The 15,719-nt window shown below is 33.7% G+C and overlaps 1 protein-coding gene across 12 annotated transcripts in view; it reads right to left on the reverse strand.

Moving 5' to 3' along the window:
- The window catches only part of ZMYM2 (zinc finger MYM-type containing 2), a 112,872-nt gene that overhangs the window by 70,226 nt on the left and 26,927 nt on the right, over positions 1-15,719 (reverse strand). For 5 of the 12 annotated variants that reach the window (XM_058276347.1, XM_071208193.1, XM_004446715.3 and 2 more), the window contains 5 exons: positions 13,346-13,844; positions 12,991-13,084; positions 4,058-4,343; positions 2,232-2,397; positions 1,157-1,369 (listed from right to left, as the gene is read on the reverse strand). In XM_058276347.1, coding sequence (XP_058132330.1) covers positions 1,157-1,369; positions 2,232-2,397; positions 4,058-4,343; positions 12,991-13,084; positions 13,346-13,834 — 1,248 coding nt within the window. In that variant the 5' untranslated portion in view covers positions 13,835-13,844. Of the gene's footprint in view, positions 1-1,156; positions 1,370-2,231; positions 2,398-4,057; positions 4,344-12,990; positions 13,845-15,719 lie in introns of all 12 variants that reach the window. The other 7 variants (XM_058276346.2, XM_071208189.1, XM_058276345.1 and 4 more) reach the window with 2 other exon arrangements.

Raw genomic sequence — 15,719 nt, forward strand, 5'->3', positions numbered from 1 at the left:
TCAGTCACCTCTCTATCCCGCTATCCTTCCCCACCCTATATAACTACTTCACCTCTATAACTAATTTCACCTCTATAAATTGATTTATATTTATATTTTATTTAAATGGAATCCTACCATATGTAGTACTTTATGTCTGGTTTCTTGCACTTAGCGTAATGGATTTTCTGGTCTGATACGAACATCTTATGGTATTGAGATACATTTGTTCAGTTTCAAAGAAAAACAGTCTACTTACCCATATTCATATTTCACAAGGTTTTACTAGCTATACAGTCCCATGTTATATTTTTTAGCTTTCCTTTTAGTAATACACATGACCTAAGACATTCCATTGAAATCACTGTCATATCCATATAATAGTACTACTAGTTACAAACATTATGGCTATGCTCCTTTTCTTTTCATTTCCAAAGATTAACACACATCCTTTTAACCAAACTTTATCTCAATAAAAATGCTTAAATAAATAAATAAATGTGCAATAGCCAGAAAGAGCAGTTTTGTACAGCAGGGGATGCATGGAGAAATTATGAATTTTTTTGTCTATTTTTTATTAGTAGTAAATAATGAAAATACTCTAATAATGATTGAAGTGATGAATGCACAACTATATATGATTATATCAAAAACCACTAACTGTACACTTTGGATTTAATTATATGTTTTATTAAATACATATCAATAAAATGGATTTATAGGGAACAGGTATAGCTCAATGGTTGAATGCCTGCTTCCCATGTACAAGGTCCCAGGTTCAATCCCCAGTACCACCTAAAAAATTTAAAATAAAATAAAATAAAAATGTAAAAAATTAAAAAATTTTAAAAAAAAACCATGTTAAAAAAAAAAAAAACCTATATAAAATCACTCCTAGGCCAAGTTTAACAATTTAAGAAATCTTAGTTGCAAACCTTCAAGACACCCGAAAAAAAAGAAAACTCAAAAAGGAATCAATGTGATAGCATTTATCTTTATAATCAACACATCTTTTTCAGTGTTAAGATGTCATCTCTATAAGAAGAAGACAATAATGGATCCAAACAAGACTGTAAGATACATCTGGTAAACAAACGCTGTTAAGAATAAAACTATTACAAAAGCACTTTAAAACACTTTCAAAAGAATGAACAATTTTGGTTAGAGCATAGATTACCTGTTTGTATTCACTGACACAACTCTGACAGCAAAATCTTTTCTGCTGACCATCAATCACCAGAACATTATTTCCAGCACCTTTGCTGGGCAAGTACTCTCCACACTGCTCACAGCAATTCATTATTAAACCATTTGCCATTCTATATCTATTAAAGCAGTGGTCACTGCACAGCTTATGAGTCATATTTTTAAAGCTAACTTCATGGCGAATCTAAAAGAAAAGCAATAAACAAAATAAAAAACCAGATCAATATGACATATAGCTAAATAACAAAATCCTCCAATAGAAACAAGAATGTCCAATAACTTTTCTGGGGAAGGCAAATTTGGGGAAAAGGAGACACAAAACAAATTTTCATTATTCTTACAACTACTTTTATATACACTAGAGCTCACATATGCCAATGGAAAAAAACCGGCAGTGACATCAGTACAAACTTCTCTCGAGGTATGTAACAATGACAGAAAACACTGGGTTTGGATAGTCTTGATATTTAACTACCAAAATAAACAGACTGGAAATCCTTACACAAATGCAAAAAGGACTAAAAAGTACTTTGTAATAGAAAATGGAGGAGAACCAATATTAATATTATATGTATTCAAAGTGTTTATGTATTCACAGGTTTCCTTTTCTTTAATCAAATAGAAACACAACAATACACTATAAGCAATGACAAGTTATAAAAATAAAAATACTCCCTTCACTTGTTCTACTACTACTCAGCAAAATTATCTGTTGTCTTTCCTATGGAATCAGGCTATTTTTTTTTTTTCCAAAGCAAGCATATTAGTAGACAAAACTCAAAAACAAAAAAAAATTTTTTTAAGGTAGGCAAAACTCAACTACTCCCAACGTCAGGAAAAAATTTACATTTGACATTGTATTTTAATTTTTCCCAAATCATTTTCCCATGGGAGAATGAAAATTCACAATGGGATATTTATAGCAAATTTGTATATATTCCTACTTTTAAACAAAAATATTCATTAACAAAAGAGCATTAATAGCTGTTAAATGAAGATTAAATTTTCCTATTAGTTAGAAGTGATAAAAGTACGAAAATACAAACCTCTGTTAGTTTACCACAGATGGTACATCTTGATTTGTTTAGTACTCCTTTCGTAGGATTCTGTTTGTCTTCATACAATGACAAACAAGATGTACTACAGAATTCCTGGAAGGACTCACTTGAATCTACTTGAGCAACAATGGTTCCTTTCATTGTAGTTATATCTCTGAAAAAATAATAGGGACAAATTAAAATTCCATGTCAAAAGAAATAAAATATAATTAAAGTAATATATTGACGTTTTTCATTTGCCCTTACCCAATTTATCCTCAAACTCAGTAGCAGAAGGCTTTCAAAGGTAGAAACAGGAAAAAAGCTACTATGCGCAGCTTTTCAAGAACTAATTTATTGGGGTGCAAATTTATAATAGCTATTCAATTTCCATGCCATGGGTTATTATTAGGGAGAATGAGATACTTCGATAATCGGAATATGATATACATCCCAGAAGGGACTGCTGAACTTAAATATACCACCTCACCCCTCAAAAAATCCACCCACCATTCTAAACAGTTCTTCAATTGCAATTAGAAATGTTACGAAACAATATGGATGATCTTTAATTCTTTAATTCTTCCTTTAATTCTTTCAGGATCCTGTATTTCAGTATGTCAAATCTACTACTTCAAATCAATCTAAAAACTATGTAACAATTTTTTCAATATTTGAATTTATTAAACAAAGCACTAAACTCTTTCCAAGATCCCAAAATCTAAAAATAGCTTCACAGTCTCGGGCTGTTCCAAGAGATGGTAAAGAAAGTCTACCTGGTTTGCCCTTGTATATAATATACTATATTCCAGCTATTTTTAAACCAGTGAAGCCAGTAAGCCAGACCTAAATTTGGCAGGAGAGAGTATCCTGTCTCTTCAAGGCTGGCTAAAAACTGGTATCTGAGTCTTAAAATAGTGAGTAATCTAATGACAACTTTCAAAATAAGCATGTATAGATACACATAAAATCCAAAAAGACTTGTCAACTCTAGATAATCCTGATTTGAAGAGAGTATAAAATTTGACCTATTTTAATAAAAATTGGTCATATAAACTGCTTAACATGTTTATCTGGCTCCAAGAATGACTGCCTTATTATTAATATAAATAATCATGTATTTTGATAAATTCCAGGAGTCCAGTGGAAATTACAAAATTAATTACAAGAGCCTGCCTAAATCAACCCTAAAGTTTACCCAAATGATAAATCCTCTCCTTATAAGTTTGATAGGGAAACCTCCAAAATAATTTGAGTTTGGTTGGCTTCAAGACTCAACTAGCTTACCAATTTTTAAAATACAGTAATGTGGGTGGCGGACTTGGCCCAATGGTTAGGGCATCCGTCTACCACATCGGAGGTCTGCGGTTCAAACCCCGGGCCTCCTTGACCCATGTGCAGCTGGCCCATGCGCAGTGCTGATGCGTGCAAGGAGTGCCCTGCCACACAGGGGTGTCCCCCACACAGGGGAGTCCCACGCGCAAGGAGTGCGCCCCGTAAGAAGAGCTGCCCAGTGCAAAAGAAAGTGCAGCCTGCCCAGGAATGGTGCCGCCCACAAGGAAAGCTAACACAAGATAACGCAACAAAAAGAAACACAGATTCCCATGCCACTGACAACAACACAGGCGGACAAAGAAGACGCAGCAAAGAGACACAGAGAACAGACAACCGGGGTGGGGGGGGAGGGGAGAGAAATAAATAAAAATAAAAATAAATAAATCATTAAAAAAATACAGTAATGCACCTCTAAGATTCATATTAACGATTTTTTATTTTAAAACTTTTCTACCACCAGTATTCAACCATATAGAATTATATTGAAAGGTAAACCTTACTTTTTACACATTACGCAGAGTTTCTTTGGAGCAGGCTTGTGAGAAAAAGAAGAAAGGCAGGTGGTAGAACAAAAGAGGTGAGCTGATCCTTTTCGTTGATAAGCTGTCTGTCCCTTCTGCAAAGGTTTTTTACAGTTTGCACAAGTTACTTTAACTGGTTTAGTGGGTTGCTGTTGGGCAGAAGGCTGGAAAATCTGTTTAGGAAGTGAGGCCACTGGTGATAAAGAATCCACTCCTGGTTGTTTCTGATTACGGGGAAATGAAGCTGACTGGGAAATCCAAGAATCTTAAAAACAAAATGCACAAGAAAGACTAATGAAACAGGTATTTACACAACTGAAATCTATACCAAAGAGTTAGTTTTAACTTCCCATTTGCACAAGTTTAAGATGTTAAGATAGCAGCACAGCGAAGAGTTAAAGGGCACAAGTTTTTGAGTAAGAATGCCTGGTTCAGATCAGGCTTCATCACTTTCTAGACTGGGCAATTTATTTAAACTCTATGCCTCACACCTCTTTAAAATGGAAATGATACCAACCTCATGACAATACATTTAAATAAAATAATACATGTAATAAAGAGTAGAAACTAGTACATAGGAAGAAGTACAAAAAAATACTAGCCATTAGTTATTATTAACCAGGAAGTTCATGCAGTTACAGACTACAAGGAACACATAAATGTGTATAAAAAGTATAAAATCTTAAACATCCAGAATCTGTAAGAAATGACAGGTGTGATAAGGTTTAACATTTATTTTCAAAACATCTTTTCAAAAACAACTTTCCCAGGTATCTTTATTTCCACAGCCTCTAAATATACCATGTAATAGCATAGAAATTAGTGATACATAAAAATGATAGTGTTAAGCAAAATGTATAGTGACAAATCCCAACATAGGAGTCCATTCCCACTGCAACTTTTCAAAGCAGCACAGTACTTAAGGTACGTTTAATGATTAGTTGCTAGAGTGCCATTATTCATCTTGCATCTCTTTAATACTAGCTTCTCTTGTATTTAGCAAGAAGTCTGCAGTTTACAGTACTATTTATTCTTCCACTGGACTACAATGATACTAAAAGTTATTTTCATTTGAAAGTTTCCAGGTTACTGCTTCTAACAACCACTACTTAGTCCTTTCATTATTTTTCCTTTCTAGTTTATTCTAAATTTTAAACTTCTACATATAAAACATCTTTCTATAGAAAGTGCAAATTTCAAGTCTCTGGCACATCTACAACCAGAAGATTCTTTACTACCAAAGCCTTCACTTGATTTATTGCTTTTGAGTCATTCCATTACCTAGTAAGTAGTTTCTAAAGGCTACATACATTGCTTTTCAGATTTTACCTTAGTTTACAAATATCCTGTCAAAAAAAACCCCAACGTACTTTATTAACAGTACATTACAGAATCCTGTTATCCAGCTGTCATCAGAGTAAATGACCAGTTTTAATAAATAAGTAAAAATACAATCAACAAGAATAAATTAATTTGCTGAAAGAATTGAATTCAAACGTCATAAAGCAAAGAGCCGCCAATAAAAAATTATGCCTGAATATATGTAGAACATTTTTTGCAACACAAACATTGGCTCCTTGGAATTTTCAGTTTTGTATCCTTATCATCTGAATCCATACTTAACAGGAACAGATTTAAACTTAGGACACCTACTAAACTTGATTTTTAAACAATACCCTTTTCCCCCTCAATTTAGCTTTAGGTCCTGTATAAATAATGCAATGACTATATTACCTACACTACAGCTGAAAAATTTCCCCTATTTTTAAATTTTCAACTCCCACAACACCAGTAAATTTTTTAGGAATAAACAAGGCCTAACCTTCTGTCTAAATCCTCTATTTAATACACAGGAAGTCAACGAACAGCAGTTTAATTCATTTGCCCACATCACAATCAGTGTAAGAGCCAAGATTTTTGTAACTCTTGATCCCTACTACAAATTAAATAGCATGTAATGGAAGAGCAAACTAAAACATTGGATTCTTTGCCGTTTTTCTGAAGGGTAATAAGACCCCTGTGTAAGAGTCTGAGTAACTAAAAGCACAGAATTCTTATGATGATATGGTCCCAACAGTATTCCTAAGGATTTAAATGTTTCAAGATATATATACAAGGATATTCTTAAGAAGAGTCATTTAAAAAGAAAACAAATTTCACACATAAATATGCTTGATATGGCCAAAAGTTCAAAATATACTGTTGGCTCTTTAAAAGGTTTTTGGGAAGGCACAGGTTGCAAACTCACATTTCTACTATGTTCTCAAGTTAGAATTATACGTACCATTAACTAATTGATTTTTAATGGTGAGAGTGAACGTTTTCTTCTTCATACTTTTAATATTTTAACATATTTATAGTTACAAGAAAGACAAAAAAGACTAAGCCTGAGTATTACCAATTTTTAAAATGTTATATTAGCTGGTAGGTTACAATGAAAGCCACTAATGGAAAGCTAGCAGCAGTATGAATTAGTAAGAACTTTCTAAAAATCAGTAACATATTTCTAGAACTTAAAAATGCTCAAACACACAAATACATCCCCCCCAATAAACACACTATCCACAAATATATATATATACACATGGTGAGAGGTGGTAGCAGAGAAAGAAAAATTTTCAAAACTGATTATTAACTAACATAATTTTTAAAAAAACACTATAAACCAGATATAATTTTTAAACCAAAAATCTTTGGGAGTTGGAGGAAAAGGGTATTTCATATATTTTGGCCCATTAACATCACCTAGGAATATACTCTAAGTAAATTATCAGAAATCAGAACAAAGCTGTTCTTCATAGCCTCATAATAGCAAAATATAAGAAACAACATAAAAGCAAATAGGAGAATGGTACATCCATAGCCATTACACAGCCATTAAAACTTGTGTGAATAAACAATGCTAATAACATGAGAAAATACTTACAATGTAATATTAAGTAGAGGAAACACAGAAAACAAAACTAGCTGAATTTCAACTAGGTTAAAAAAAAACAAAGGAAAAAGACTGAAAGACAACCACTCAAAAGCATTTAAAAGCGGTCACTTTTAGTTAGGGGGGCCATGGATGATATGTTTTTCTATCATTACACATTGTCTACATATTCTCATAATCAGAAATCAGTAAATAAAAAAGATCTATGATATTACTATCAATTTATAGAGGAATATACCCTGCCCACGTTTTAGTGACTTATTCTCTCTCTCATAATTCCTAGGCTCTTAAATTGCAAATGAGTCTCAAATGCTGAAAGATTAAGATAAACAAAGAGACAAAGACAAACAGGCAGAGTCTATGAGGGACAGGAAGGATAGAGAGGGGTATACACACTCATGTTCATGAAAAAGCCACAGAGTTCCTATAACTACCTTTCAATGCTTTTGCATTGGCAAGACACTACACAAAAGTTTTTAAAACACAAAAAAAGTGTACCATCCTAAAGCAGAAAAATACCTAGGAATAAATTAAGGAGTTGAAAGACTTCCATACAGAAACAGAAACAAAAACAAAAAACAAAAAACACAACACACTGCTGGAAGAAATTAAAGATCTAAATAATTTGATCTCCATTTGGTTTACACATTCAACACAATTCTAATCAAAATTCCAGCAGCCTTTTTGTAGATATGGAAAAGCCAATCATCGAATTCATATGGAAGAGCAAAGAAAGTGAAAAGCCAAATCAATATTGAAAAAGAACAAAGTGGGAGGTCTGGTTACATCCCCATTTCAAAACATACTACAAATCTCCAGTAATCAAAATTGTGTGGGACTGGCATAAATACATACAGACCAATGGAACAGAATTCAGTCAAAAAATAAATATACATCAATTCTAATTTTCAACAAGGGTGCCAAGTACATTCAATGGGGACAGAACAAATTTCTTCATCAAATGGTGCAGGAAAAATTGGACGTCTACAAGCAAAAAAATTAAAGTGAACCACTACCTCACACCATATATAAAATTAACTTAAAATGGATCAACAATTTAAATATAAGAGCAACATCCGTAAAATTCTCAGGAACACAGACGAAAGTATTCATGGCCTTGGGTTTGAAAATGGACACCAAAAGCAGAGACAACAAAAGGAATAGGTAAACTGGCTTCACCAAAATTTTAAAACTTTTACATCAAAAGACATTATAAGAGAATAAAAGACAACATAATGATTGAGAGACTATTTGGAAATTATAACTGACTAGATATCCTAATAACCAAAATATAAAAAGAACAAGACAATGACAAACATCTCAATTAAAAAATAGGCAAAGGACTTGAAAAGACCACTCTCCAAAGGAGATACACAACTGGCCAATAAGCACATGAACAGATACTCAACATCATTAGCCTTCAATTGAAAGAAAGCTAGAAGACAATCTAGGGACTGTACAACATGGTGATTTCAGTGGTGGATGAAGGCTGCAGTTAAAAACAAACTCAAGAATGTTCCTCTATTACAAATGGGTGTTAAAAATATGGTGATACACAGGAAAAATACAATGAATGTAACTTATAGACTACAGTTAACAATAATATTGTAATATTTTTGCAGCAATGGCAAAGAAGGTACTATTATTATTTCTAAGGGTCAACAACAGGAGTGTACAAAGGGGTATGGGATCTTTCCTTTTGGAGTAATGAAAATGTTCTGGAATAGACTAAGCTGATGACAGCACAACTAATGTGATGAAACTAAGAGCCATGAGTGTACACTTTGAATAGACTAAACAAGGTAGAGGTTCTTATAACAGTGTACCCATGGTATATGGCGGTCTGTGGTTAACAGTACAAACAGGAGAACACTCTCTCATGAACTATTAACAAATACATAATAGAAATACATGGTGTTGATAATAGAATGGTTTGTGGGAAAAATTCAACAAATATAAGCGATAGACTATAAATACCAGTAATATGACAATGTTCCTTCATCATCTGTAACAAATGTGTCAAAACAATGCAAGGTGTTGGTAGTGGGGCAACTTATGGGAATCCTATATGGTATGCATGATTGTTTTGTAAGCTCGCAACTTCTCTAATAAAAATTAAAAACAAAAAACAAAAACATTAGTTTTCAAGGAAATGCAAATCAAAACCCCGATGAGATTCACCACTTCATACCCACAAGGATGGCTACTACTGAAAAAAACAGAAAATACCAAATATTTATGAGGATGCTGAGAAACTGGAACCCTTGCACATCACTGTTGTAATTTTAAAAAATGTTGCGGCGACCATGGAAAACAATTTTGCAGTACCTCAAAATGTTGTAACATCAAAGTGCTGTGTGATCCAGCAATTTCACTTCTAGATATATAACCAAAGGAACTGCTGAAAGAAAGGACTCAAGCAGATACTTATACACCAATGTTCATGGCAGTAATTTCCACACTACCCATTTAGGTAGATCCAACCCAAGTGTCTATCAACAGATGGGATGGATAAACAAAATGTGGAATACATATGCAATGGAATATTATTCAGCCATTTAAAGGAGCACAGCTCTGATACATGTTACATTTGGACCTTGTAGACATCATTTTGAGTGAAAAAAGACCATACACAAAATGACAAGTAATTTCTGATTCCTTTTTATATGAAATACCTAGAATAAGTAAATTCCTGGAGAAATAAAGTAGACTGAACATTACTAGTAGCTGGGAATAGTTATAATGAGGAGTTATTGCTTAGTTGGTAGTTTCAGTTTTAGATGATGAAAAATTTTACAATAGATGGTGCCGATGATAGAATATTGTGAATATAATTAACACCACGGATTATACAATTAGAAATTGTTAAAATGACTAATTTTATTTTATATGTTACCACAAATAAAAATCAATCTATCTATCTATCAACACAGGGACTTTCTAAGATAAGAACAACACCAGGATGCCAATCTCACCACTACTATTTAATACTGGACTGGAAGTTCTACCAAGAAAAAAAAAAAAGAAAAAAGACATCCTACTTGGAAAGGAAAAATAAAACTGTCCCTACTCACATATTACATGATCATATATATTAAAAAACCCAAAAGAATCCACAAGTACTAGACCTAATAAATGAATTCAGTAAAGCATCAAACTACCAGTATAACTCAAAAATCTGTTGTACACCAGCAATGAAAAAAAAATGAAATGAAAATGAGAAAGTAAGTCCATTTACAAAAGGATCTCAAAGATGAAAGCCCTAGGAATAAATTCAAATGAGGCCATAAAAGGCTTTTATACTGAAAATCAAAAACGACTGCTGAAAAATTAAAGATACCATCAAAGATACATGTAAGATATATGTTAAGATCTAAATACTACTCAAAGCAATCTACATATTCAACTCAATCCATAAAAAAATTCCAGGAGCCTTCTTTGTAGAAACAGAAAATCCAACCCTCAAATTCATATACAGTTACAAGAGTCCTAATAGCCACAAAACCTTGAAAAAGAACTAAGTTGGTGTTCTCACACTTCTTTATTTCAAAACTTTCTACAAAGCTACAGGAATCAAAAGTGTGGGACTGGCATAAGGCTAGACATAGAGACCAATGGAATGGAATTGAAAATCCAAAAATAAATCCAACTATCAATGACCAACTGATTTTCAAAAAGGATGCAAGTTTCAATGGGGGAAAGAACAGTTTCTTCAATGAGTCGTTCTGGGAAAACTAGATATCCACACGCAAAAAACTGAATGTGGACCCCTACCCCACACCATATGTAAACTTAACTCAAAATGGATCAATGACCTAAATATAGGCGGCTACAGCCTTAAAACTCTTAGAATAAAATATTCATAACCTTGGATATAGAAATGGATTCTTTAATACTACAGCAAAAGCACAAACTACACAAGAATAAAAAAGGAAAATCATATTTCATTAAAATTAAAAATTTTCATACATTTAAGGCAATGGTCATAAAAAGAAACCTATGGACTAGGTATAAAAAGGATTCCTATAATTCAACAAGACAATCCAATTTGAATATGGGTTGAACAGATATTTTCCAAAGAAGATACATAAATGGACAATAAGTACATGAGAATATGCTCAACACTGAAAGTCAGAGAAATACAAATCAAAACCACAATGAGATACCACTTTATACCCACTAAGATCTATTTTTTTAAAAAAAAGACTATAGCAAGTGTTGGTGACGATGCAAAGAAATGGGAACCCTTGTACATTGCTGGAAATGTAATGTGGAAATGTAAAATGGTGCAACCACTGTGCAAAACTGTTTGACAGTACCTCAGAAAGTTTAACAGAATGATCATATGACTCGGCAATGCCACTTCTAGGTATATAACTCAAAATAACTGAAAACAGGCACTCAGATACTTATAGCAGTACTATTCACAATAGTGACAAGGTCAAAGCAACCAAATATCCAGCATTTATCTAGATAAAAGGATAAATAAAATATGGAATATACATACAATGGAATATCAGTCATTAAAAGGAATCAAGTTCTAATGAACCTTGAAAACATTACCCTGAGCAAAATAAGCCAAACACAAACAGAAAAATCTTATGTGATGCCAATTACATGAACTAATCTAGGATAAGCAAATTCAGAGAGACAGAAAGTACATTAGAAGATATCAGGGGCTAGGAATTTATTGGTTAATAAGTACAGTTTCTGTTTGGAGAGATGAAATAACTTTGATAATGGATAGTGGTGATACAGGACAACATTGTGAATATAATTAATACCAATGAATTGTACATATAAAAATGGTTACAATGACAGCAACGTTCATAGCAGCATTATTCACAATAGCCAAAAGGTGGAAGCAACCCAAATGTCCACCAACAGATGAACAGTTAAATATAATATATACATACAATGCATTATTTAGCCATAAAAAGCAGTGAAACTGTGATACATGCTATAACATGGATGAACCCTGAAAAATACCATGTTGAGTTAAATAAGCCACACACAAAGGGGTATTGTGAGAGTACACTTAGATGACGTAATTGGAATATGCATATTCATACAGAAAGTAAAATATAGGTTACCAAGGGCAGGGGAAACAGAAATGGCGGGTAATGCATAATGGGAATGTAGACTGTAAGCTTTACATCAATGTTAAATTTCTTGAACTTGATAATGTACTTAAGGTAACTGGTTACATTAAGTGAATAACCTTGTTATGGAAATATACACATATTAAGTATTCAAAGAGCATAATGTATACAACCTAGTCTCAAATGTTTAGAAAACAGACAAGTAAGTAGATACATGGATAGAATAATACGGCAAATGTGCGAACTGTTCAAAGTTGGTGGTTCTCTCTGTATCTGAATGGGGAGTAGGTTAGAGTTCTCTGTACCAGTTTTCTATTATTTTTGGAACTGTCCTGTAAGTTTGAAATTATTTCAAAATTGTTTTTTAAAAATGATTAAAATGACAAATTTTTATGGTTTAAGTATGTATGGTACATGTGTGTATATATGTATACATATTGTCATTTTTTAAAATAAAAAAACAGAAAAAGACAAATCTATATACAACTATATACAATATTACTCTGAGCCTTCAATTTTTTGCTATTTTTTTATTCTCTCATTTTCACATTATAACAATACTAGTAAAAAAACACTAGAAATACATGACAAATAAGATGCCCTAGTTTCAGAATATTGTAGTACTGAACATATAAGGAGTATTTTTTTAAAACCTTTAGAGATAAAACACTTTATGTGATTAATTTTCTAATACTCTGAGAAATACCAGATTTTAAACGTTTCTTATTAAAATATGAACGTAAGAGAAACATAAATGAAATTAAAAATATTTCATAAAAAATATTTCAGAAGGTAGCACTAACTACTACAACAACAAAAAATTAGCCAAAAAATTAATTTCATTTACATGGAGTAGACTATCACTTACTGCTTACCAGGATTATGATGAGTTGCAGATTCTCCATTCTGAAATACGTCTCCTGCCACATTCATTCTACCAGGATTAAAAGGTCCTACTCCAGTCTTGGTCTGTGAAGTTAAAGATGGGGTGTATGTTTGTACATTAACACCAAAATTACTTGTCTGCAGTCCGTTAGAGACATCTCCCAAGTTGGTATTTTGCAGTGATGTTACATGTGTAATCATTAAGTTCATATCACGCCCGTCAGTATTTTCTAATTGGCCATCATTCACAGAGCTTACACCTGTTTCTAAAGTTGTAACATTAGCAATCTGAATTTCAGAGTCTGGTTCTGTGGTGATACCACTATTACCCATTCCTGCATTTACCTTACTTCTTGAAAAACTTGAAGTGGAGAAATCCACATCATTGGTTCTGTTTTTAATCTCAGGAGGTCTCCTTTCAACAAAATTAGAGTTTTTCTCTTGTCCTTGATTTGTTTCCATGTCCTCTTCATCATCAATGATAATTGTCTCACTCACACTTCCCTTCTGAGAAGTCAATTCTTTTGAGGAAGGAAGAGTTTTGGAATCATTTCCTTGTAATTCTTCATTTTTTGATGATGTAAATGTTATGGTTCTTTGATCAGCTACAACTGGTGCAGAAGATGGAGCAGGTTGTACAGGTTCGATAAAAACAACATCATCATCCTCTTCCACCGTTGAGTTTTGAAATTTATTAGTTCTAGAAACTAAAGGATTAGGTGGACTACTAAAGGAATTTCCTGCATTTGTGAGAGTAGCTGCCATGGCCGTGGTCCCTAATAAAACAGGAGTCTGATCGGTCAATTCCAATCCTCCCACTGAGCCTGTGTCCATGCCAAAGAACCTGTTAGAGAGATGGAAAAAAGAAAAATTAAAATCTCAGTATAATATAGCTTATCGGGTTACATAACTGAAACAGTAAGGAAAAAAGAAAGGATACTTTTTCACTCTTTTCTATTCTATATGAGAATCATTCTCATGTAAACATCCTGGAAAATACTTGCTATCCATTCTCTTAACTTCTCTCATTCATTGATCATGGAATATATTTTACATGTTAACTTCTGGAGCATAAAAGGAAGGTAATTATCTAATTTTCAGTAATCACATATATGCAGTATACTTCCACCACCACAACCTCTCTAATTGGGTTCAAACTTTAACACTGAAAATACACATAAATCTATCCAGGCACAATTGAACTGGAAAAAAAAAAAAAAAATCTGACAATACCTTCACTACATATTTATTCCATTTATCCATTATATTTAGTAAAATGATATGATCTCATCCCTAATTTCCCTTTTCATCTTCCTTTCTTTAATCCCTTTTTCTCATATACCCTGCCTCTCACATAAGTATATGATTATCCTTTTAAAAATTTGAAGTCCTTTTAATCCTGTACAGAAAACTTAAAAAATAATTTTCAGGCATTATTCTGTGTGTTTCATATTCATGTAGTAATAAATAACAGCCCCCAAGGGAAGTGGATGTGGCTCAAATGATTGAGCTCCTGCCTACCACATCGGAGGTCCCAGGTTTGGTTCCCTGTGCCTCCTGGAGAAGATGAGCAAAACAGAGGGCTGGCAAGACAGGCTAGAGCAGTGAAGCTGACCGTAACAAGATGCTGCAACAAGACGACACAAAGAGAAAACACAATGAGAGAGACAACAAAAAAAAAGCAGGGAGCTCAGTTGGCTCCAGCAAATGAGCCCCTCTCCCACATAGCAGGTCCCAAGTTTGGTTCCTGGTGCCTCTTAAAGAAAAGATGAGCAGACACAGAAAGCAGACAGTGAGTGCAAACACCGGAGGGGGGAGGAATAAAATAAATCTTAGGAAAAACAGCCCCCAAAAACAACACATCCTAATCCCTAAAACCTATAAATGTATCCTAATGTGAGAAAAGGATCCTTACAAATGAGAGTAAAGATAAGGATTTTGAGATAAGATTATCAGGGATTATCCAGGTGGGCCCTAAATACAATCACAAATTTCCTTATAAGCGAGAGGTAGGACACAGATGGGGTTCAAGCAACTGAGCTTCTGCCTACCACATGGAAGGTCCCAGGTTCAGTTCCCGATGCCTCCCACAGGACAAGCAAGACAGTGAGCTGACACGACAGGCTGGCACTGCAAACTGATGCAATAAGATGATGCAACAAGAGACACAACAGACCAGGGAGCAGGTATGTCTCAAGCAATTGAGCACGTTTCTCCCACATGGGAGGTCCTAAATTCGGTTCCCAGTACCTCTTTAGAAGAGGAGCAAACAGGGAGACCAGACAATGAATAGACAGAGTGCAGACAGTGAGTGCAAAGAAGGAGGTGGGAGGGGAATAAATAAACAGAACTGATAAGGAGAGTATCTCTTTAAAAAAGAGAGAGAGAGAGGTAGAGAGAGATTAAAGACAGAAGAGAAGGCAATGTGAAGACAGAGGCACAAATTAGAGCAATGCAGTCAAGGAATGCCAAAAGACACCAGATGCTGGAAGAGGCAAGAAACTGAGCCTCATTCTTCCCTAGAGCCTCCAAGGGAGTATGGCCCTGCCAACACAACACCTAGATTTTGGCCAAGTGAAAATACTGTCAAACTTCTGGCCTCCATGACTATGAAAGAATAAATTTCTGTTGTTTTAAACCACCAAGTTTGTGCTAATCTGTTACAGCAGTCACTAGAAACTAATACAATCCACTTCTTAAATTAAATCCTCAAAACCAC

Source organism: Dasypus novemcinctus, chromosome 15 (assembly GCF_030445035.2).
Source record: "Dasypus novemcinctus isolate mDasNov1 chromosome 15, mDasNov1.1.hap2, whole genome shotgun sequence".
Lineage (NCBI taxonomy): Eukaryota > Metazoa > Chordata > Mammalia > Cingulata > Dasypodidae > Dasypus > Dasypus novemcinctus.